Source organism: Bos indicus, chromosome 29 (assembly GCF_029378745.1).
Source record: "Bos indicus isolate NIAB-ARS_2022 breed Sahiwal x Tharparkar chromosome 29, NIAB-ARS_B.indTharparkar_mat_pri_1.0, whole genome shotgun sequence".
NCBI lineage: Eukaryota > Metazoa > Chordata > Mammalia > Artiodactyla > Bovidae > Bos > Bos indicus.
The window spans coordinates 10287704-10313156 of NC_091788.1; the positions used below are offsets into that span (position 1 = coordinate 10287704).

A 25453-nucleotide genomic window follows, 5' to 3' on the forward strand; every position below is an offset into this window, starting at 1 on the left:
ATGACACCACCCTTATGGCAGAAAGTGAAGAGGAACTAAAAAGCCTTTTGGTGAAAGTGAAAGAGGAAAGTGAAGAAGTTGACTTAAAGCTCAACATTCAGAAAACTAAGATCATGGCATCTGGTCCCATCACTTCATGGGAAATAGATGGGGAAACAGTGACAGACTTAATTTTGGGGAGGGGGGCTCCAAAATCACTGCAGATGGTGATTGCAGCCATGAAATTAAAAGACGCTTACTCCTTGGAAGGAAAGTTATGACCAACCTAGATAGCATATTCAGAAGCAGAGACATTACTTTGCTAACAAGGATCTGTCTAGTCAAGACTATGATTTTTCCAGTGGTCATTATGGATGTGAGAATTGGACTGTGAAGAAAGCTGAGTGCCGAAGAATTGATGCTTTTAAACTGGTGTTGGAGAAGACTCTTGAGAGTCCCTTGGACTGCAAGGAGATCCAACCAGTCCATCCTAAAGGAGATCAGTCCTGGGTGTTCATTGGAAGGACTGATGCTGAAGCTGAAACTCCAATACTTTGGCCACCTGATGCAAAGAGCTGACCTATTTGAAAAGACCCTGATGCTGGGAGGGATTGGGGGCAGGAGGAGAAGGGGACAACAGAGGATGAGATGGCTGGATGGCATCACTGACTCGATGGGCGTGAGTTTGGGTAAACTCCAGGAGTTGGTGATGGACAGGGAGGCCTGGCGTGCTGTGATTCATGGGATTGCAAAGAATTGGACACAACTGAGCAACTGAACTGACTGACAAATGCTTAGCAGGATACCTTTTCTTTTTGTTACAAGGAAGAGGAAAGCTGTGTTCAGAGTCAGAATCTCTTTCCATCAGTTGTCTGAGTCCAGCTTCCTTGTCACCTCCTGGAGTAAGCCTGCCTAGATGTGGCAGGTACACATCTGGTTACAGCAAAGAAGTGCCACGATATGCTTTCTACTTTTTGATAGACTAGGATGATGTTCTTATGAGTTATTTCTTCTCTTTCAATGTTACTAATTTAAACCATTCAATATTTACAAAATGATTGCAGTATTTTGATCTGCATTAAGTCTGGCCATACATTTTCCCCATAATTTAAACTCCAAGTTTTTTCTATTTTTTTTTTTTCATCTTTGTTTCCCCTAGTGTGTTACAACTGGAACAAGACATTTTTTAGTATTCTGCTGAAGATGCAGTTTGCTGTCTTTTCTATTTGTTACCATTTTAAGCATATACTTTTCTCATTTTCTCTTCAGTAATTCTATAGAAAAGCTGAAAGAATGACTTATCTGAAAGGTGGCAACATAAATTCACCATTTTAGTTTATTACCTTTTTGTGGCAGTAGTGGAGAGTCTCATCAACAGATGCTTGTTGAAGTATATTTAAAAAGTTTAAGGGGGAGAAGTAAAGTATAATTACAGAAAATTACGTAAAAAAGGACAATTACAGGAAAAAGAAATACTGTGATCCTTTCCCAGTAAGTTGAATTTCAGTATGGCATAATACTTAAAAGTATGGGCTTTGGTGCCAGATGGACCATGGTTTACGTCGTGGTTCCAGCACTTACTGGTTGTGTCACCTTGGAAGAAATGAAGTTACTTCATTTCTCAGTTTGTTTCCTCATTTGAGGAATGTGTATTTCTTGGGGTACTTGGGAAGATTAAATAAAGTGATCTATGCAGAATACTTAGCATTACTCAACAGCTAATTTTATTAGTTATAAAATGATACCTTTGTTTTTATCACCTTGGGCTTTATATTTTAATATTAAAGCATCTTTTTAAAGGCCTAGTATCAGGATAACTTTTATGTTGGCATTCATCATTTTAGTGTTTTCACATGAGTCTTCATCATTTTATTATTTTCATATGAGTATTCTTTATATGGGGCTCTTCCCTGGTGGCTCAGTGGTAAAGAATCTGCCTGCCAAGGCAGGAGACTCGAATTCTATCCATGGATTGGGAAGCTGCCTTGGAGAAAGAAATGGCAACCCACTCCCAGTATTCTTGCCTGGGAAATTCCATGGACAGAGGAGCCTGGGGCTATAGTCCATGGGGTTGCAAAGAGTTGGACATAACCTAGCTACCAAAAACAACAACAAATCCTTAATTTACAAAATAACAAAAATGATAATGTTAACAGAATTAAGCATATATAGTTCCCCAAAGAAGACTATATATACATACACACACACACACACACACACTCTTTTATTTGAGGGACTTCCTGGTGGTTCAGTGGTTAAGACTCTAAGCTTTCAGTGCATGGGACACAGGTTCAGTCCCTAGTCAGGGAACTAAAATCCTGTATGCTGCATGGCTTGGCCACAATTTTTTTTTTTTTTTCTAATTTGCTGGTCATAATGGTATATAAGTAATGATCAAAAACTGTTCAATGTTGCATATATTCACTTCAGATGACGTGGGGGCGGAAACTGTCATCATTCTTTCTTGTTTCAATTGATAGATAGCATACTGTAGTTAAAATGATCTTTATAAAACTTTAAAAATGGTCGTGCTCATCTTTATTAAAGATTTTTCCATGGCTTCTTATTCTTCTTCAGGAAAAGGCCAGTGTGATCTGTATGGTATCAGTTTACTTCTCTGTTCTCTTGGCACCTGGTACCTCATCATAGCATGACCACACTCTATTTTAATCTTTTACTTTGTTTAAATTTTCTACTTAATTATCTTTACCTTCAGACAGAAGACATCCCTGAGAGGGTAGAATATTTATCTTTTTTAGTATTGAGCGACCAAAGTCTAGAGCATCATAAGATAAATATTTGAGTAATGAAGGAAAGAAGTTAGTAGCTCTATTAGATTTTAAAGGTAGGACCATTTAAATTTATGTTATAACTATTATTTTATATTAATAAGCACATGTAAAAATAGAGATTCAACTTATAACCCTAGATTCTAAAATTTAGTGATAAAATTATGTCTGATTGGTCAAGTTTTTTTTTTTTTTTTCCCCCATAGAGATATGCTCAATTGTTTCTGGAGGATTAAGGGTGGTACTATGGAGAGAACACTCAGAATCGAAAGCTTTAGGATTATGCTCCAGGTTTGTTATTCAGTAGTTCTGTCATCTTGGGCAAGTCACTTACGAACTTCAGTTTTCTGCCTGCGTGTGTATTAGTCCTCCAGTTATGTCTGAATCTTTGCGACCCCAGAGATTATAGCCCGCCAGGCTCCTCTGTCCATGGAGTTCTCCAGGCAAGAATACTGGAGTGGGTTGCCATGCCCTTCTCCAGGGGATCTTCTGACTCAGGGATCGAACCTAGGTCTCCTGCATGGCAGGCAGATTCTTTGCCATCTGAGCCACCAGGGAAGCCCCAGTTTCATGTATAAGAGGCAATATAACTTCTCAGTGGTGGGAATCAGATAATGCATGGGAAAGTTCTTTCTAAACTGTGAAAGTGAAAGACGCTCAATTGTGTCTGGCTCTTTGCGAACCCATGGACTATACAGTCTGTGGAATTCTCCAGGCCAGAATACTGGAGTGGGCAGCCTTTCCCTTCTCTAGGGAATCTTTCCAACCCAGGAATCGAACCCAGGTCTCCTGCATTGCAGTCAGATTGTATTTAAAGGGATTTCAAGATTTGAAATGATTTGTGTGTTTAGTTTACCATTTCCTTTATTATACTTAGATCTTAGTTTTCTGAACAATACCATCACATGTTCTATAATTCTTCTTAGTTGTGGCAAATAATTTTATGTTATCTTTTTCTTATCTAAAAATTCATGTTAGCAATATTACTGTTTCAAATTAAATCACCTGTCCCAAATTATAACTTTTTGGCAATGCTGTTCTTAAACCAAAGACAAAAGAGTTGAACCTTAATTAACAGACATGGGATTACCTATGATTCCAATTATGTAACATTCACTATATCCTTTGGATTGTATATTTCATCTGAAATTTTTATTTTTAAAAATGATTTCCCTGTTATTTCCTTCTGTATCTGCCTTCAGGTATTCCAAGTTTAGTTTTGTCCTTTCAGTAGACTCTGGAGTCATATGAATACAGATCTCCTTTAACAGAGAAAATAAGATAATTGAGATCATTGTATTGGCAGTTCAGGTGAAAAAATATCTCCACTTATACCTGGTTTAATTTGAACAGCAGTCAAGGTATTAGTCCCAACTTACTTGGGTAATTCTCAACTTTCCACTTTATTAAACATCTGGTTAGGGATCTTTGAATTATACAACAAGATCCTTGTTATCTTTTGTTTTCTTTATTTACCATCTTTGTATAGTTATGTAGTTTTCTATTATCTTCACATTCAAGCTTTTGTTAATCAGAAACAAGAATTTAATCAGAAATAGAATTAACACCAGATGGTGATCATTGATGTCAAAAAGAACCTTGAAAAGGCAACCGCAATTCCATCATTAGATGCTGGCATGCATAAACCTAAGTTGTCTAAGACAGACTTGACCATATTTGACCATTTTTATTGTATTCTGCCTTTTTGTTTTATGTGTCAGTATTTTGTTGTACAGAAATGAGAGACATAATAAATTCTGTTGGTTTAGAGGCCATCTAGATGCTTTTGATAGTGTCTTCCCTGGGTAGTCATTCAATAAATATGTGTTGAAGGAATTAGTTAAAGTCCCTTTACCTAGTGACTTATATCTGTAGATGTGATTATGGGAATGCTATCATGGTGTGCTGCAGTCCATGGGGTTGCAAAGAGTCGGACACGACTTAGCAACTGAACAACAGCAACAATAAGAAACAATGAAAGCAAAGAAGGTGTAGACAGCATTTCAAGGAGTTTTGCTATGGAAGGGAACAGAGAACTGGGGACAGTAGTTAGTTAGAGGAATTAAGGGTAAAGGAAGGTTTTTAAAAATCACTGCTCTTACAGTTTTATTTGTATGCTAAAGGGAGGGATTGGAGAGGAAAACAGTTGATGATGAAGCAGTGTAGGCAAAAGAAAATAGGCTTAGGTGCTTAAGTAGAGGAGTTGGCATTACAAATATTTTATCCATAGTAACGAGGAAGACAGAATATAGGGGAGCAGCTACAGATGACCTAGTGGATATTAGATTAGGAGATTGTGTAATTTCTCTTCTGATTTTCCACAAAATGGAAAACATGATCATCAGCTGAGGATGGCTGTAGGGGTAGAGAATTGGAACGTTCAATAGGAAAATATGAATTATTGTTATAATTGATATTTAGTCTGTGAAAGTGGTAGATTTGAAGGGGGAAAGGCTATTAAAATTCAAAGACAGTTGTCTTTGTGGTAATGATTGTGGTAATCATTTCACAATATATACATATATCAAAACTTTCTGTTGTACACCTTAACTGTATACAATTTTTATTTGTCAATCTGACCTCAGTAAAGCTGGGAGAAAAAGAATGAATCTCAAAGCAGGGAAGTTTTGATGAAGATTCCTCGTACGATTAAAAAATACACAATAACAAAAGAAGAGCTCTGGTCAGGTGGAGAAGTACCAGGAATTCCTAGAGAGACTTTTGAAGGAAGTGACACTGACTGAAGGTAAAACTCTTACTGATGACAGAATCTGAGCAAAGGATGAAATTGTGGAAAACCAAGCCTGGCGTGCTGCAGTCCATGGGATCACAAAGAGTTGGACACAACTGAGTGACTGAACAATAATTCCAGTCAGCTTTCATCCAAAATGATATGAATAAGAAACTTCATAATGTGTCTTCTCTATGAAAAGTTTGTATGCTATTCCTCAGACAGGAACTCCTCAAACAGAACAAATATAAAATTATATAAATCATATAAAGAGGAAAATTATCAATTTAATATTTAAGATTATGGTCTGAACTTTGTTGCCACTTTCTTCAGAAGCTTTCGAAACATAATTTTATAAAATACAAATCGATGATGAAAGCAGTTGTTCGTTTGTTAAGATGACTCTTGCCCTTTCTCATAATGCATTTCAGGTCTGAGGAAGTGTTGTATTTTATATTCTCAGTGTACATTCATAAGTATTACTGGTTAAAAATATGTGACTTGACATTTTTCAAACAGAACTTAATTTTGGAACAACTAAATTGAGTCTTCTCACTTCCAAAAATAATTGTCACCTACTACACACAAAGACACTGCCACTTTGGTGACTTTTTCAGGGATATTTTGTTGTCTGGGCAACTAATACTTTGTCGTGTGAGCAGTTCAAGAAGCCATAGTATAACAGTGCGTATTAAGAATGCCTGTAGTATTTGTGTAGGCAAAGTGGTTTGGAAGAAGAGTGACAGTGATTACTTTTAACTGTCAGAGATGGTTTTATGAAATAGAGAGCATTTGTGTGTGTGTGTGTGTGTGTGTTGGTCGTTCAGTTGTGTCTGACTCTTTGTGACTCCATGGACTGTATGTATTCCACCAGGGTCCCCTGTCTGTGGAGTCCTCCAGGCAGGAATACTGGAGTGGGTTGCCATTTCCTTCTCCAGAGAACATTTGAATTAGGTCCAAATTAAGGGAAGATAAGTTTTCAGTTGACTTCTTGATTACTTTCTATGCGCTAGGTATTGTACTAAGCATTTTGTAATTTAATCCTGCTGCCTGTAAGGAAACAAGCTCAGAGAGGTTAAGTAACTTATTGATGGCCACACAGCTAGCAAATAGGTTTCAGACCCAGACCCAGCTAACAATAAACTCTTTCTAATGTAGCATACTAATTCAAGGAGGAGAGAGGGCTATGGGGGAGGATATTCCAATACAGAGAGCAGGAGGAGCAAAGAAAACTACACAGGTATAGAAAGTGTGTGTGTGTACGTATGTGTGTGTGGGGGGCAGAGTGGAGAGTGAAAGTGAGTAATCCACTGTGGCTTTGGCACTGTGTGTAAATGTGTGAAGGGGGTGAAATAATATATAGTGGGAAATAAAGACTGAAAATATAGCTTGTAAACAGCTTATGGGATGGTGGTCTCAAAAGTTACATTAAGGAATCTGGACATTATGTTGTAGGAGGTCACAAATTTTAAGATAGTTTTCCTGACAGAGTCTTATCTACTGTGTGAATATCAACTGGTCGGCATTCCATATGGACTTTTGCCTTGTTTCATAGTTGCAAATTCTTTTGGAAGACAATAGAAATAAAAGTGGGTTCTTAAAATTGAGTTCATTGTAATTATCAATTTTAAAAGTAGTTTATGGAATTCCTGATTAGTTATTATTCTGTGTTATGAAATTAGGAATACCATTAGACAATAGTTTAATGTTAGATTACTGTTTTTCTGAGATCATAAGATAGAATTTTAAAATCATGTTTTTCAGATACTGACCGAGCTTTGTCATTACTGGAAGAATACTGCAAAAAATTAAGGAAACCAGAGGAGCAGCAGTTGAAAAATGCTGTTAAAAAGGTGATGGGTATCTTTAAGAGCAGCTTATTCCGAGCTTTGCTAGGTAGGTATTAAAAATTATTCATCATCTTCACAATTAGAATTGGGCTTAATTGTTTGAATATTGTTGTCAGAGAACCTGATATTAACCAAATTTGAAACTGAAATATTTTTCTTGATATCAGGTAGAAGAAAATATTTTTTTTCATTTTCTTATTTCAGCTTATCTTAAAAAAGAACTGCTATAAGATGGAAATAAGTATATGTTAATAAAAATAAAAGTATTGAAAGAATGTTTTGTATAGGAAGACAAGTAAACACAGGAGAAAGCTGGAGTAGTTTATTTCAAAAATTGAGGAAAAATGTGCTAGAGAAGGAATTGCCTGACATGAATAGTGATGGGTCACATTCTATTCAGCTAGGATTATAGTTCTAGTCTTACCTTCTTCAGACAAAACTTAAAACACTATTTTTCATCTTTTTGCTTCTCTCAAAAAATCTCATGATTCACACTGAAAAATTTATTGATGAAAATTTCAATACTTTGTCAGTTTTTCATGAATTGAGCTACATAATGTTTAACCTTCTGTTTATTCTTGAATTTATGGTTTATTTATGTATATCTTTATACATACATTTTTGCATTTATGCAGATAATTTTAAATTCTTTTTTTAGAATTAAACTAGTAAAGATACAAATACCTCCCCCCAACAAAAGTGACCAACAGTTTTAAAAAGGACTCAATTATAGATTCTGCTAAATTTAAACAGTATATTTTAGAGAAATAATTGCATCTACTAGACATTATTACTACTATTTCCAGGTTTGATGGTTACTGATATAAAAAATAAAAACATGAATTTATGAGAATTAGTCTTGAAAATATTTTGTGCTTTTATTATAATAAATGTTTATACTTATTGACAAAACTACAACTCTATGGTTTATATTTAAGAAACCATTCCTTTTTGAAAAATTGAAAATCAATCTATTGAGTAAAAATAGTAAAAGCTCTATAGGATTATTTTGTCTGTGGATTAATTTCTTTGAAATATTCTTTTATGGCTAGTAAGAATTAATGACACACATAACTATAATCATCTTAGTTGGTATTAAATAAAAACAACTCTAAATGGACTCTTAACGAAATTTAAATAAACCCTGTCATTAGAGAATAGTATTTTAGAGAACATTTTTTAAGCAACAGATTTTTCAGTTAAAAATTAATAGTTTTATTAAAAAAAATTAATAGTTTTATTAAGACCATTAACTGAATGGCCATACTTCTAAATAGATTTGTATGATGTGCTTAGATAAGATTGAGCTATGTCTTTTGATTGAGTTTTTAAGAACTTTATTTAGGAAGAATATTGTTGAATGCTTTAGATAATTCTACCAGAATAATGTATTCATTTGGCAGTGCAGCATCATTACATGAGGAATAAAAAGACGAATGACAAAGAGTTGTATTTTGCCATTGTTTTAAGTGAGTGATAGATAACTTGGCAGAAAGCCTATAGAGTAGTTGAATTTCTCTAATAAAATGAGAGGTCACAGTAATCTGTAAAAAGCTGTTACATAAGTAATCCTGATGCCCAGCTTTGAATGGATAGATTTGTTTTGGCTGGTCTTTTAAGTCATTTTGGAATAAACCAGACTGCAAAGAATGGAGCGATGCTATACAATGCAACATAATTTTCTATTGAATTTTATTGGTCTCACTGTGCATTTTTTTTTTAAGGACCCAGAAAGGAAAAACTACATAGCCCTGTGTATCCTGAAGGGGATTGTATCTTTATAAAAGGATAAGTAGGGAACCATTGATAAACAGGGGATTATTTTTACTGGGTATTTTGCTTTCTGTTTCAACCAACCTCCCTTCCCCTTCTTTTTTGCTGCACATAATGGAAAATAGTGGCTTTAGCCCATTATTCTGATAATCAGGTAGTATGTTGAAATAATGCCTTGCATGAATCTCAACTGAAGAAAATAGGAGGCACTCATAGTGCAGAAAATCCAATACAAGTGTATAGTAGGGTAAAACACTGTTATTGCAGAATGTGCTGTATCATTTACAGGTGACTCGGAAACCAGGCCTTGTCTCAGTAAATGAAAAGCATCACTTTGAAAATAAATAATATCCTTCTTTTGTGAAAAAAGAAAATGCAAACACTAGTCTATCTTAGATGGTATAATCTTTGAGCACAGAATTCTGTCTCCATAGCTTTGATCATTATTATAGTGTATAAAAGCATTTTATAAATGGGTTCTGTGATAATAGGATGGGGAGTGATAGCAAAGGTATTGTTTTTTTATTTTTAAGGTATAACTTTATCTGATTATAAGTATGCTGTGCTTAGTCACTTAGTCGTGTCCGAGGCTTTGCGACCCCAGGGACTGTAGCCTGCCAGGCTCTTCTGTCTGTGGGAATTCTCCAGGCAAGAACTCTGGAGTGGGTTGCCATGCCCTCCTCCAGGGGATCTTTCCAACCCAGGAACTGAATCCAGGTTTCCCGCATTGCAGGTGGATTTTTTACTGCCTGAGCCACTAGGGAAGCCTGATTATAAGCATAATATATGCTAATTATGGAACATTTTCAAAATAAAGTAAAAGAAAATTTCTCTTGTGATGAACAGTGTGAATGATAAACTGTTTGATTAACTTTCTTCTTTCTTGCTTCTTTAGGCCCTGTATTCTGTTTTGATTTTCCATTTACGAATAACTGAAAGTATAAACACAAAGACCTTAATTTTTAAAAAGTTAGTAATTAATGTTCATTAATACACAAAAAGAAAAATGCCTAAAATAGCAAAGCTGCACACTTCGATGTTAGGCTTAGGGTGACATCTTGTGGAAATACTAAGGAAAATGTTTTCTCCAGTGGATGGCTTTATGATGATTGCACTATTAGCACTTTTCAGAATTTGAATATAAGTGAATTCCACGATATTTTACAACTTAAGTCTCTTCATTTAGCACAGCTAAAGCAGTCAGATTTTCAAGGGACTGTATTAGATTATTTATCCTTTTTTTAGGAGCAAGATGGAATGTTTTCCTTTTTGTACGTATCTGCCAGATCTACTTTGAAAATTTAACGATCTGTGTTAGCACCATAATTATCTGTAAAGACCATTTAAATCATGTAATCGGTTAGTTCATTTTTGAATTATGTACCATGAAATTTCTTTGCTTTGATACCTTATTGAAAATTGCCTTATTTATTTATTACTTTTATGTACCAGTACGGACAGAACATGTATGTATATTTAGTACCTTTCAACCCCTTCTAAAATCTTGTTAGCATTGTTTAATCTAATTTTGTTTTCTCTTACTTCACTTCAGTGTTTGAGGGGGAACCTGGGGGGAAGCCTTAGAAGAGAATGGGTAGTAGTGATTGTTTCCTAAAAACTCTGCTGGTAGCATAGCAACATCTTAGAAAAGAACTTATCTTGCTTTATGGTGGCTGAATGTCAGATTTTGTGTTAGAGTAAAATATTTTTTATTTTCATAAACATAAGTATAGACCATATGGAATTATTAGCAATAGAGGTGACACAGTAGATATACTTACATATTGGGATTTATCATCTCCTTCTACCTGTCCCTACCTATTGAAGCCTTCTACCATGTCCTTACCTGTTAGCAGCTTTAACCAGCCCTTTCGTTATGTCTCATAGCACTTTGTTCATATTACTATAAAGCACTTGTTATGTTGCCTTATGACAAATTGAGTATATTACTACTCCCTCAATAGAATGTAATAGCTTGAGAGTTGAGGTTATATCTATGTAACATTTGTACCCTCAGTTTGTGGGCTTTAATAATAATATGTCATCAATACATTTTATGTATTCAACAATTACTTAAAAAATACCTGTTATGTGTTACACATTATGCTTGACAATAGGGATATAACACTAAACTATCTGTTCAGTTGCTCAGTAGTGTCTGACTCTGCGACCCCATGGATTGAAGGCTTCCCTGTCCATTACCAACTCCTGGAGCCTACTCAAACTTGTGTTCATCACGTCAATAAACTGTAGAGGAGAGAATAGTGCTTGCCCTTATGGGTGAGAGAAATCAAGTGGAGAAAAGAGATATTAGGTATGTGATTAGTGAGTCATTTAAATATAATAGTGATTAGTATTATAAAATTGATCTGTATTAGAGTTTTATCAGATTTTAGTTTGAGTAAAAAAAATTGCATTTTTTCTCACTGTAGTAATTCTAACATGTTGGGTTGGCCAAAAAAATTGTGTTTTCCTGTAACAGCTTATGGAAAATCCTAACAAACTTTTTGGTTTGTTATTTATTTCAAAGTAATATCTATTTACAAACATCATAGTTATTCTGGTCTTAATTTGTTTTTGTAATAATTTTTGCCACCTGATCATAAGAAACTGAAATAATTTTTTGTAGATTATAGTGAAATGGTTATATAAATTTGGAACAACTTGACTCTAATCCTCCAAAGCAGAGGTTCTCAGAGTGTGGTTCTTGGATCAGCAGCATCAGCTTCACTTGGGAATTTGGTCAGCATTGCAAATTCTTAGGCCTCACTCCAGACTTACCGAATTACAAACTCTGAAAGCAGGGTGCAGCAAATATTGTTGCAATAAGCCTTCCAGGCTATTCTGAGGCATGCTAAAGTTTGAGAACTTGTGTTCTAAATAGTTAGAAATTTGGCCACTCAGGGAAAGAAATATAGTATGTGAACAGCATTAATAAATTTGGGAAAATATGATGGTGGCATTTCTTCATTCTTGAGTTTTATAAAAATTTAGTTTGATCTGTGTCAAATATAATGAGCCATTATATTATCATTCTGGGATATACAATAGTGTATCTGAAACATTGAAGTGGATTTTTTCCCTGTGGATACTTCATGGTAGTTTCTACCTATGGAACTGTGAATAGAGAACAAATAAGCTACACTGAGATGCCGTTGTTGGCACATGCGAAGCTCAGTTCAGTTCAGTTGCTCAATTGTGTCTGACTCTGCGACCCCATGGACTGCAGCATGCCAGGCTTCCGTGTCTATCACCAACTCCCGGAGCTTACTCAAACTCATGTCCATCCAGTTGGTGATGCCATCCAACCATCTCATCCTCTGTCGTCCCCTTCTCCTCCCACCTTCAATCTTTCCCAGTATCAGGATTTTTTCAAATGAGTCAGTTCATTGCATCAGGTGGCCAAAGTATTGGAGCTTCAGCTTCTAGACAGCATATTAAAAAGCAGGGACATTACTTTGCCAACAAAGGTCTGTCTAGTCAAAGCTGTGGTTTTTCCAGTAGTCATGTATGGATGTGAGAGTTGGACTATAAAGAAAGCTGAGCACTGAAGAATTGATGCTTTGAACTATGGTGTTGGAGAAGACTGTTGAGAGTTCCTTGGACTGCAAGGAAGGTGAATGTTAGGTTCTTAAATACTGAGATCTACTCTGTTCTTGTTAATTTGTTTACAATACCCATTTCAGTAGAAAGAATGCAGGTATTTCAGTTATTACAATTTAGTAATAATAATTAATAAGTTATTTATGAGGTATTTACCTCCTTACATGGACATGTGCAGGTGGATATTATTAAAAACCAAATTCCTACCCTTGAGGATGTTAGGATCAGTTAGGAAGGTAATATTCACATATATACTAACAAGTATTATGTAGAATATAACCGAGGCTTAAACTCTGGAGCTTAGACCAAAGTGCTGTAGGAGTCCAAAGAAGCATGGATTCATTGTAGATTGGTGTTACTGGGGAAGATTTGTTTTTACAAGATGTAAACTTGAGCTGGATCTTGTCAGTGACAGGATTTGGGTAAGAAGAGGATAGAAAAGGACATTTTTTCCTCATCCATTTATCTAATTATCCATGTATCCATTTGTTCATTCAAACACTGAACACTGTGCCAGATATAAAACTGTAGAGAAAAGCATTAAATTAAATTGCATGAATAGTTTATATTTACCATTGCGAAAATGCTACAGTGGTGAAGTAGAGAATGTTGTGGGTGAGAAGCTTAACTTTAGCAGTGGAATCAGGGTGAGCTATCTTAGGGAAGTGGCATTTGAGGTGATAACAAACAGATTCATAGAAATCAGAAGGAGAGTGAGGAAATAGATGTGACTTAAACAACGTTCAAGATATTCTTGATATTTATACTTTAAAAATGTTCTCTCAGAGCTGGCTAAAGGATCGTATTAGACTTAAATCTTTTCTGGAGACTTGTTTAAGTTTGAAGATACACGTGAGAAACAAGAGTGGTAAGCAGAAAATGGGGCCCGAACAGTTCTTATAATTCCCTTTGTTAAACTGCTATATACTGAGTGTGATTAGTTGTGTGCTTTATGTCAAGCAGGATCAAATATTTCTAAAGTTAATTTTGACACTTTCAGTTGGATTGCCACCAAGAAGTTTGTCTCTGGACCTTTTATATTTGTTGCAGGATTTATGTCACCAGATGGCACCATTTAACTAAATTTATGTACTATGGATGCTGATAAGGCTGATTGTTTTCAAATGAAGAATGTTTTTATTTGTGCTGTAATAGAAATAGCCCCAAATTAATTTCTTTTGATAGCATATTTGACTTCTATACACAGTATGGTAATGAAACCCCAAAAGTTTGTTGGGAGCTTGAAAGCATCTGGTAATTTCTGATAAGGTACATAATAAATGAAAATTTGGTGGTGATCACTATCACTGATATATGGAATCTGGTGAAAAAGCAGAACACAATAGGCTACCCTATCTAGATTTTCCCAGAGCTAGTAATATTATGAATATTTTAGCTTTGAATTTAACTTTCATATATAGGGAGTTGGTATGCATAATAACAAAAATACAGAGAAGATTCTAAAAGGTTGTTTTAGAAATAAGCCTTTTCAAGATGTTTAGAAATATCATGGTAGTAGTATATTAAATAATTTTGTCAATAGAGTATATGTTCTCTTGAATTGTGGAACTAATAAAATTAATAGAACATGATATAGAATTCTTTCTTAGTATAAATATTTATCCCAAGAAAATGAATATTTGTTCTTAGTTAAAAACTTCCTTAATGTTTTCCCTGCCACTAAGCAAAATTAGTTATTTTCTCTCTTACGTCCCTATAGTATTTGTTAGTATTTCTGGTGTAGCAGTTACTCTGTTGTATTATTATTAATTGATTACATGTTGGCCTCCCTCAATAGACTATGAGCTTCTTGCATACAGGAACTGGTTCTAATTCAGTGTGTAGCAGTGTCTGCCATGGACTAGTCCATCATTAAATTTATTCATTTGACAGAATCTATCTTGAATATGTCCTATTTAAGAGACACTCAGGCTCTGGGTAGTCAGTAAGAAGAGAGATGTAGACCCTATTGACATGAAACTCAGGGTCTACTAAGGGAATCAGACAATTAAATTAGTACAGCTGTGATAAATACTTTGAAATAGTTATTTGGATCAAATAGTAAAATAAGGAATTACATCAACTAATATAATTCATATTATTGTGGATTGTGTTTGTTTAAAAATGTTTAGATAGTATCTGTTAAAGGAAACCTTCCAGTAGTCTTCTGTTATCCTTGGAATGAAATTTGAACTTCTCACCTATAAGGCTCCCTATCACCTCTACCTACCTCTCATCTCTTAGCACTCTTCCCTACTCTATATTCCAGCCAAAATGGCCTTCTCTCTGCTTCCAAATGCTGCCCCAAAGCACTTTACATGCTTCCCTTTTGCTTGGAGCACTTTCTATCTAGATCTTTGCCTAACTTCGCTTATCTCATCGTTTAGGTTGCAGTGCTTTGAAAATGCCTTTTAATCTCACTTCTCACCTCTGTCCCACCCCCAAGTCACATCTATCACATTACCTGTCTTATTTTTGTCACTGTATGTATCACTATGAGAAATTTTATTATGTAGTTTTTGTGTGGCTTTCTCCACTAGAATGTAAATTCTGTAGGAGCAGCCATCCTGCTTGTCATAATCATTGCTGTATCTTTTATATTAGCTTGGTGCCTAGAACATAATAGCCATGAAATAAATATTTGTTGAATGAATGAATGTTGGCTGCATGCCTAGGTCTCTGTTAGATTCCTGTTTAAGTTAGACTCATTTGAAAGGAGAGAAAATCTTCAATAAGTAGTTTTTTTTTGTTTTTGTTTCTTTATGTAGGCAGTTGCTAGCACTAAGTGAGCATCACAGGAAAGGTCCAGCTGGTGTCTCTATGACTGGGAATTATAACATGAGTTCAGGAAGGAGCGTAGTGCCTGTAGAGCCCAGGGCAGGTGTTGTCAGCCAGGCAGAGCACCTGGAACTTTGCCTAAGCCAAAAGAATGGGTCCCAGTTACCAGCAAGCAAACTTCTGCATCAGAGGCTGGGAGTATGCCCAATGAGCAAATGGACAGGGACATTGCTCAAGGACCAGAGGAGCTGAATGACAGTGTGTTGATCCAGTGAACCCAACCTGTTTCTACCCCATGACTATGATGGCAGAGAAAACGGCTGTCTCCCCCCAGAACTGTCTATGCTTATATCAGATCAGATCAGTCGCTCAGTCATGTCCGACTCTTTGCGACCCCATGAATTGCAGCACGCCAGGCCTCCCTGTCCATCACCAACTCCCAGAGTTCACTGAGACTCACATCCATCCAGTCAGTGATGCCATCCAGCCATCTCATCCTCTGTCGTCCCCTTCTCCTCCTGCCCCCAATCCCTCCCAGCATCAGAGTCTTCTCCAATGAGTCAACTCTTCGCATGAGGTGGCCAAAGTACTGGAACTTCAGCTTTAGCATCATTCCTTCCAAAGAAATCCCAGGGCTGATCTCCTTCAGAATGGACTGGTTGGATCTCCTTGCAGTCCAAGGGACTCTCAAGAGTCTTCTCCAACACCACAGTTCAAAAACATCAATTCTTTGGTGCTCAGCCTTCTTCACAGTCCAACTCTCACATCCATACATGACCACAGGAAAAACCATAGCCTTGACTAGATGGACCTTTGTTGGCAAAGTAATGTCTCTGCTTTTGAATATGCTATCTAGGTTGGTCATAACTTTCCTTCCAAGGAGTAAGCGTCTTTTAATTTCATGGCTGCAGTCTCCATCTGTAGTGATTTTGGAGCCCCCCAAAATAAAGTCTGACACTGTTTCCACTGTTTCCCCATCTATTTCCCATGAAGTGATGGGACCGGATGCCATGATCTTCGTTTTCTGAATGTTGAGCTTTAAGCCAACTTTTTCACTCTCCACTTTCACTTCTAGGCATTATTTTAGGAGAAGCAGGAGGAGGGTAGGCTATATGAATGAACAGTTTTATATGAGACTTTAAATTATTGAGCCAGACTACACTTTAAACTGGATTGAGTGGCCACTTTTCCCATTTAGCTGGTGACTGAAGGCTTCTGAAGCAGTTGAATAAAACATAGACACAGTGAAGAGCTATATATTTTGTTTGCCGCCATGCCACTTATACCATGGTGTGGTAGAATTTGCGCCTGTGATCCTGCAATACTAACCCATAGATCTCAGTGTTGGTTCTTACTTCATACTACTTTCTAGTTTGGTATTGAATGTTGAAAAATATTAACCACAAGTAGGAACAATGGAAAAAAAAATCACAAGTATCTTATAGGGAAAGGGGCTTCCCAGGAGGCATTAGTGGTAAAAGAACCTGTCTGCCAATGCAAGGGACATAAGAGATGAGGGTTCAGTCCCTGTGTTAGGAAGATCCCCTGAGGAGGGCATAGCAATCCACTCCAGTACTCTTGTCTGGAGAAGCTCATGAATAGAGGAGCCTGGTGGGTTTCAGTCCATAGGGTCACCCAGAGTCAGACTCAACTGAAGTGACTTAGCATGCATGCACATCTCATAGGGAAATCTTTTTGTTGTTTTTTAGTCGCCAAGTTGTGTCCAACTCTTTGGGACCCCATGGATTGCAGCATGCCAGGCCTCCCTGCCCCTCACCATCTCCCAGAATTTGCCTAAGTTCATGTCCATTGAACTGATGATGCCATCCGACCATCTCATTCTCTGTCACCCTCTTCTCCTTCTGCCTTTGTATAAAAAGGCAAAAAGAGAGAAGCCTTTGCCTTCATCCTGTTAGCTCTGGTCCCTGGCAAAAGATGGAAGTGGTGGAGAGTGAGGAACATTGGTCTACCTTTGTTTACATGAGTCTTTCCTAAGAGTTGCTTAAGAAAACATTTCTTCTCCACCTTATTTCTTGCTCGGAAACTACAGAACTTCTTAGACAATATTAGGAATTCCAAACATTGCAGTACTAACCTACAGATACCACAAAGCATAAATTTTCCTGGTTCCTAGTTTCAGAGACTGTAAGTTTTACCTTATATTCAGTTTCCAGTTTGCTGTCAAAACAGTAAATTTTCATAAAACTGTAAGATTAGAGTTTTCTTTGCAGGACCATATACATGCATATTGAGTCATCAAATGTACCTAGAACCACCAAACTCAAGTGGGCATGCCAGTTCTTACAAATCTAGTTAATCATGAATCCCTTAAAAATTTAAAGCATTTTTAAATTGACAGAAACAAATTATACTGAATATTAAATAATGCATTCAGAAACATGTTTGGTTTTAAAAATAAACCATTTGAAAATAAACTATTCAAAAATAAACCTTGTTCTTTAGACATAGTTGCTGCAGGAGTTTTTTGAAGACGGGTTTAAGAGCTCTTCAACTGATCAAAATAGGACAGTAATTATATACATATATAAATGTGACTTCAGTCACTCAGTCGAATGTGACTTAGATTTCATTAATTGGGGTACTTAATATCGTCAGCAAAACCTGTTTATTTAAGGTGCAGGACTCCAGTTAGTAATTTTTCTGAATATATGTTCACTTTTTTCTTGCTTTCTTCCTTATACAAATTTAATTTTCTTAACTATATGTTTTCTAGAAATGGAAGCCCTGGAGATATAGAAAATTTAATATATTTAGTAGGGCTCTCTGCAGGTACTAAACAAACTTTGGTACAGGATACTTCCATTTCCTGAGTTTGAGTGTTTATAATTGTAACTTGGAAGAGCTGGACGAATGCAATGACTTTCTTTATAAACATGTATGATTATGAAGAGGAATATGACTCTGCATATTGAATGACGTATATAGGAACATGGACAGCAGTTTTCTACGTAATAATTTCATACTTTCAAATTTGAATGATTGTCATTATTTTGCCTTTGTTTTTGGATAGTCCAGTTCCTCGCATCAGATTCTTGATCTCTGCTCTAGTAGTAATCTCTTCCTTCACTGTATCTCGACCACCCATTGTTAAATTTTACTCTGTACATCTTAATATAATTAATAACCACATTTTTCTAAAAAATGTCAGGTTGTAAACATTCTGTGACCATCACTAATCACCTTTTATTGATACAGTTCATTTATGTATCTCCCATACAAACTGTTCTTTGATTCCATCAGTTCAGTTCAGTTCAGTCACTTAGTCATGTCCAACTCTTTGCGACCCCATGAACTGCAGCACGCCAGGCCTCCCTGTCCATCACCAACTCCCAGAGTTCACTCAAACTCGAGTCGGTGATGCCATCCAGCTATCTCATTCTCTGTCCCCTTTTCCTCCTGCCCCCAATCCCTCCCAGCATCAGGGTCTTTTCCAATGAGTCAGCTCTTCGCATGAGGTGGCCAAAGTATTGGAATTTCAGCTTCAGCATCAGTCCTTCCAATGAACACCCAGGACTGATCTCCTTTAGAATGGATTGGTTGAATCTCCTTGCAGTCCAAGGGACTCTCAAGAGTCTTCTCCAACACCACAGTTCAAAAGCATCAATTCTTTGGCACTCAGCTTTCTTTATAGTCCAACTCGCACATTCATACATGACCACTGGAAAAACCATAGCCTTGACTAGCTGGACCTTTGTTGGCAAAGTAATGTCTCTGCTTTTTAATATGCTGTCAGGTTGGTCATGGAGAAGGCGATGACACCCCACTCCAGTACTCTTGCCTGGAAAATCCCATGGACAGAGGAGCCTGGTAGGCTGCAGTCCATGGGGTCGCAAAGAGTTGGGCATGACTGAGCGACTTCCCTTTCACTTTTCACTTTCATGCATTGGAGAAGGAAATGGCAACCCACTCCAGTGTACTTGCCTGGAGAAGCCCAGGGACAGGAGAGCCTGGTGGGCTGCCCTGTATGGGGTCACACAGAGTCAGATACGACTGAAGTGAGTTAGGAGCAGCAGGTTGGTCATAATATTCCTTCCAAGGAGTAAGCGTCTTTTAATTTCATGGCTGCAATCACCATCTACACTGATTTTGGAGCCCACAAAAATAAAGTCAGCCATTGTTTCCACTTTTTCCCCATCTATTTGCCATGAGGTGATGGGACCACATGCCATGATCTTAGTTTTGATCCCATAAGCACTACTAAATCAATGACTCCACAGTTTTATTTTCATGATCTGTTAGCAACCATAAGTCTTCAGGTCCAGCTTAAAATAACATGATTCATTGCTGTAATTAATCATTTTATATACATCTTCAATTTCTTTGTTGTCTGTCCATCTGCTGGCAAAAATCAACGTCTCATTAAACTTACTTCTGTCTATTCCATGTCTGCTCCATTCCAACTAACTGTAGCTGGAGAAATACATACAACCTTTTTAGCTGGTTCCACTTTAAATTATGACCAAAAAGCCTACTGTGGTTCTTTGGACAGTTCACTTTCTTGTTCCCAGGGAGAACATTTCATATCTTTTCTTCCTCTTCAAATGTAGTACACTGAACCTTCTTAAACTTTAGCTGCTGATCTTTCTTCTTACTTTATTGAGACAATAAAAACAATCAGAGAGCTTCCTCCTCTTTTCAGTATTTGATCTGCCTATATCTGTATCTATGTGTTTAGCTTTTTGTTAATGTGGATAGACTGTCTCTCCTTTTATCTAAGACTAAATCCTCTTCTTGGATAGAGTATTAGTGTCCTGGAAGGTAACAGAAAGCCTTCTTAAACAGAGTTTAATTTCAAATTTGTTTACAAAGAGATGGGAGGAATTACGGGAATCAACCAGGAATGGAAGCACGTGGGGACTAGGAACAGTGGGAATCTTGAAGGAACAGGGAAAGCGTGTGAACTATTAATATAACACAGATAGAACTATAATTATTAGAAGGGATGCTTGAGAGGAGCTATGGCTTTAGGAAGAAGATAGCCATTGCCAAACCACCACCCAGCAAGGAGAGAGCTGGACAAATGAACATCCCAACCCCTTTTTCCTCCTTTCCCTAGTCATCTGCTGGTTACTATTAGTGGACCCCAATAGAAAGCCCGAGGACAAGGGAGCTGGGTAACAGAGTCTGTTAAGGTCAGCTTCCCAGGACACAGTGCGGGGTTAATAGGGGAAGAAGGATGACCTAGAAGGGCAAACAGAGAAGCTTCATGCCATGTTATGTCTAGATTTTCAAATCTAGACAAGAATCAAAGAATATGCTATTGTAATTATTCCTCCTCTTTTTGCAATTAATACTTACCTTTCTATTCATTTACTCTTATTAGCATACACATGTCTCCTCTTAAAAGGAACATTTTGGAGTAAGGGTTAAGCCAGATGACCTGGATTCATATCCTGGCTCCTCTGCCACTTACTATTTGTGTGACTCTGAGCAGATTTGATAACTGCTCTGTGCCTCAATTCCCCTGTCTCTAAAATAAGGATGGTAGCAGAAGTACCCACCTCATAGGGTTGTTGTGAAGATAAATAGTATTTTTATGGTTGATTGTATTGTTCAAACTTTGTTTTTTATTTTTAAATTATTTTTTATTGGAGTTGATTTACAACATAATGTTAATTTTGGCTGTACAGCAAAGTGACTTAGTTATACACATGTATACATATATACTACATTCTCCTCATCGTCTCCATCTCAGTAAATGTCATCGTTGTTTTCCCAGAAACCTAGGAGTCATCATGGCTTTTTCTCTTTTTTCACATTCTAATATAGTCCATCTACAAGTTTTTTTGCCAAATTTTCAAATTAAGTCTAGAATCCTACCAATTCCTACCATCTCCAGTATCCCATTGTGGTCTTAGCCACCTTAGTCTCTTTAGTCTACGGCAGTAGTTTCCTGACTGACATCTCTTTGCTTTCATTCTCGGCCCAGTCTGTTCTCTGCATAGCATCCACAGTGACCTTTTGAAACAAAAGATCATTTATCTCACTACTTAAACACCCTCCATTGGTTTTCTGTCACTCTCAAAGCAAAATTTAAACTCCTTATCATGACTGGAAGGCCTTATATAATTTGAGTCCTGTCTACCTCTTTCACCTCTTCTATTAACATTCTCAATGTTGCCTGCTCCCCTCCAATCATGTTGGCCTTGAACTTTTCCTTGAATAAGCTTTCTGCTTTAGGGCATTTGCACTTGCTATTTCCTCTGCCTGCAAATGTCTGCTCACTTTCTCACTTGTTCAAGTGCTGTCCAATTGGCCTTTCCCAAACCCCTGCTCTAAAATAGCCACTCTCCTCCCATTGCTTTTTTTAAAAATTACTTTAGTGAATTTTTCTTTATTGTACTTACCAACATATATTTATTTGTGCTACTTACTTCTGATCTTTGCCTCCCAACTATAATGTAATCTCTTTGAGGCCAGGGATTTGGTTATCTCGTTCACTCCTCTGATCCCAATGCTTACTCAAGTTTATGGAGTATAATAAAAGCTAGTATAATGTGGTGCGTGAAGGAAAAGCTAATTTACTGTTGATGGTCAGCTTTCAAATTTTGGCAAGATAACTGCATTAACTTTTTCTTTATTTTTGCTTTTTGTTTAAAGTCAAAATCGTTAGATTCTTAAGTGAAAAGTACTGTGTGGAGAAAGATATTCATTTAAAAGAGCCTTTTGCATTTGCGATATTTTATAGTTAATACAGTTGGGATTTTGCATTTGTTTTCAGGGTTTTTTGTGCCAAGAGCTCAGGGCATCAAAGAATGTGATTTAAGAGGTCAGAAAAGTACATTAGGTTAATTATGCTACTGTGGTGTCAGGCAATCACTTGGAGTTTGCTGGTGTGCAGTGATCAAAACAGCATCATTTAAAATCTCTAGACCTGATCAACTAAACAGAAAATTAACGAGGAAACACAAACTTCAAACGATACAATAGACCAGTTAGACCTAATTGATATCTATAGGACATTTCATCCCAAAACAATGAATTTCACCTTTTTCTCAAGCGCACATGGAACCTTCTCCAGGATAGATCACATCCTGGGCCATAAAGCTAGCCTTGGTAAATTCAAGAAAACAGAAATCATTCCAAGCATCTTTTCTGACCACAATGCAGTAAGATTAGATCTCAATTACAGGAGAAAAACTATTAAAAATTCCAACATATGGAGGCTGAACAACACGCTGCTGAATAACCAACAAATCACAGAAGAAATCAAAAAAGAAATCAAAATTTGCATAGAAACGAATGAAAATGAAAACACAACAACCCAAAACCTGTGGGACACTGTAAAAGCAGTCCTAAGGGGAAAGTTCATAGCAATACAGGCATACCTCAAGAAACAAGAAAAAAGTCAAATAAATAACCTAACTCTACACCTAAAGCAACTAGAAAAGGAAGAAATGAAGAACCCCAGGGTTAGTAGAAGGAAAGAAATCTTAAAAATTAGAGCAGAAATAAATGCAAAAGAAACAAAAGAGACCATAGCAAAAATCAACAAAGCCAAAAGCTGGTTCTTTGAAAGGATAAATAAAATTGACAGACCATTAGCCAGACTCATCAAGAAACAAAGGGAGAAAAACCAAATCAATAAAATTAGAAATGAAAATGGAGAGATCACAACAGACAACACAGAAATACAAAGGATCATAAGAGACTACTATCAACAATTATGTGCCAATAAAATGGACAACGTGGAAGAAGTGGACAAATTCTTAGAAAAGTACAACTTTCCAAAACTCGACCAGGAAGAAATCGAAAATCTTAACAGACCCATCACAAGCACGGAAATTGAAACTGTAATCAAAAATCTTTCAGTAAACAAAAGCCCCAGTCCAGACAGCTTCACAGCTGAATTCTGCCAAAAATTTAGAGAAGAGCTAACACCTATCCTGCTCAAACTCTTCCAGAAAATTGCAGAGGAAGGTAAACTTCCAAACTCATTCTATGAGGCCACCATCACCCTAATACCAAAACCTGACAAAGATCCCACAAAAAAAGAAAACTACAGGCCAATATCACTGATGAACATAGATGCAAAAATCCTTAACAAAATTCTAGCAATCAGAATCCAACAACACATTAAAAAGATCATACACCATGACCAAGTGGGCTTTATCCCAGGGATGCAAGGATTCTTCAATATCTGCAAATCAATCAATGAAATACACCACATTAACAAATTGAAAACTAAAAACCATATGATTATCTCAATAGATGCAGAGAAAGCCTTTGACAAAATTCAACATCCATTTATGATAAAAACTCTCCAGAAAGCAGGAATAGAAGGAACATACCTCAACATAATAAAAGCTATATATGACAAACCCACAGCAAACATTATCCTCAATGGGGAAAAATTGAAAGCATTTCCTCTAAAGTCAGGAACAAGACAAGGGTGCCCACTTTGACCATTACTATTCAACATAGTTTTGGAAGTTTTGGCCACAGCAATCAGAGCAGAAAAAGAAATAAAAGGAATCCAAATTGGAAAAGAAGAAGTAAAACTCTCACTATTTGCAGATGACATGATCCTCTACATAGAAAACCCTAAAGACTCCACCAGAAAATTACTAGAACTAATCAGTGACTATAGTAAAGTTGCAGGATATAAAATCAACACATAGAAATCCCTTGCATTCCTATACACTAATAATGAGAAAACTGAAAGAGAAATTAAGGAAACAATTCCATTCACCATTGCAACGGAAAGAATAAAATACTTAGGAATATATCTACCTAAAGATACTAAAGATCTATATAAAGAAAACTATAAAACACTGGTGAAAGAAATCAAAGAGGACACTAATAGATGGAGAAATATACTGTGTTCATGGATTGGAAGAATCAATATAGTGAAAATGAGTATACTACCCAAAGCAATTTATAGATTCAATGCAATCCCTATCAAGCTACCAACAGTATTCTTCACAGCGCTAGAACAAATAATTTCACAATTTGTATGGAAATACAAGAAACCTCGAATAGCCAAAGCGATCTTGAGAAAGAAGAATGGAACCGGAGTACTCAACCTACCTGACTTCAGTCTCTACTACAAAGCCACAGTTATCAAGACAGTATGGTACTGGCACAAAGACAGAAATATAGATCAATGGAACAAAATAGAAAGCCCAGAGATAAATCCACGCACATACGGACACCTTATCTTTGACAAAGGAGGCAAGAATATACAATGGATTAAAGATAATCTCTTTAACAAGTGATGCTGGGAAAACTGGTCAACCACTTGTAAAAGAATGAAACTAGAACACTTTCTAACATCATACACAAAAATAAACTCAAAATGGATTAAAGATCTAAACATAAGACCAGAAACGATAAAACTCCTAGAGGAGAACATAGGCAAAACACTCTCTGACATACATCACAGCGGGATCCTCTATGACCCACCTCCCAGAATATTGGAAATAAAAGCAAAAATAAACAAATGGGACCTAATTAACCTTAAAAGCTTACTTACACATCAAAGCAAACTATTAGCAAGGTGAAAAGGCAGCCTTCAGAATGGGAGAAAATAATAGCAAATGAAGCAACTGACAAACAACTGATCTCAAAAATATACAAGCAACTCCTACAGCTCAACTCCAGAAAAATAAATGACCCAATCAAAAAATGGGCCAAAGAACTAAATAGACATTTCTCCAAAGAAGACATACAGATGGCTAACAAACACATGAAAAGATGCTCAGCATCACTCATTATCAGAGAAATGCAAATCAAAACCACTATGAGGTACCATTTCATGCTAGTCAGAATGGCTGCGATCCAAAAGTCTACAAGCAATAAATGCTGGAGAGGGTGTGGAGAAAAGGGAACCCTCTTACACCGTTGGTGGGAATGCAAACTAGTACAGCCACTATGGAGAACAGTGTGGAGATTCCTTAAAAAACTGGAAATAGAACTGCCTTACGACC

At 36.6% G+C, this 25453-nt stretch overlaps 1 protein-coding gene across 4 annotated transcripts in view; it reads left to right on the top strand.

Annotated features, from left to right (window-relative positions):
* The window catches only part of DLG2 (discs large MAGUK scaffold protein 2), a 2332068-nt gene that overhangs the window by 11485 nt on the left and 2295130 nt on the right, over positions 1-25453 (top strand). For all 4 annotated transcript variants that reach the window (XM_070783335.1, XM_070783336.1, XM_070783337.1 and 1 more), the window contains one exon: positions 7264-7395. In XM_070783335.1, coding sequence (XP_070639436.1) covers positions 7264-7395 — 132 coding nt within the window. The remainder of the gene's footprint in view (positions 1-7263; positions 7396-25453) is intronic.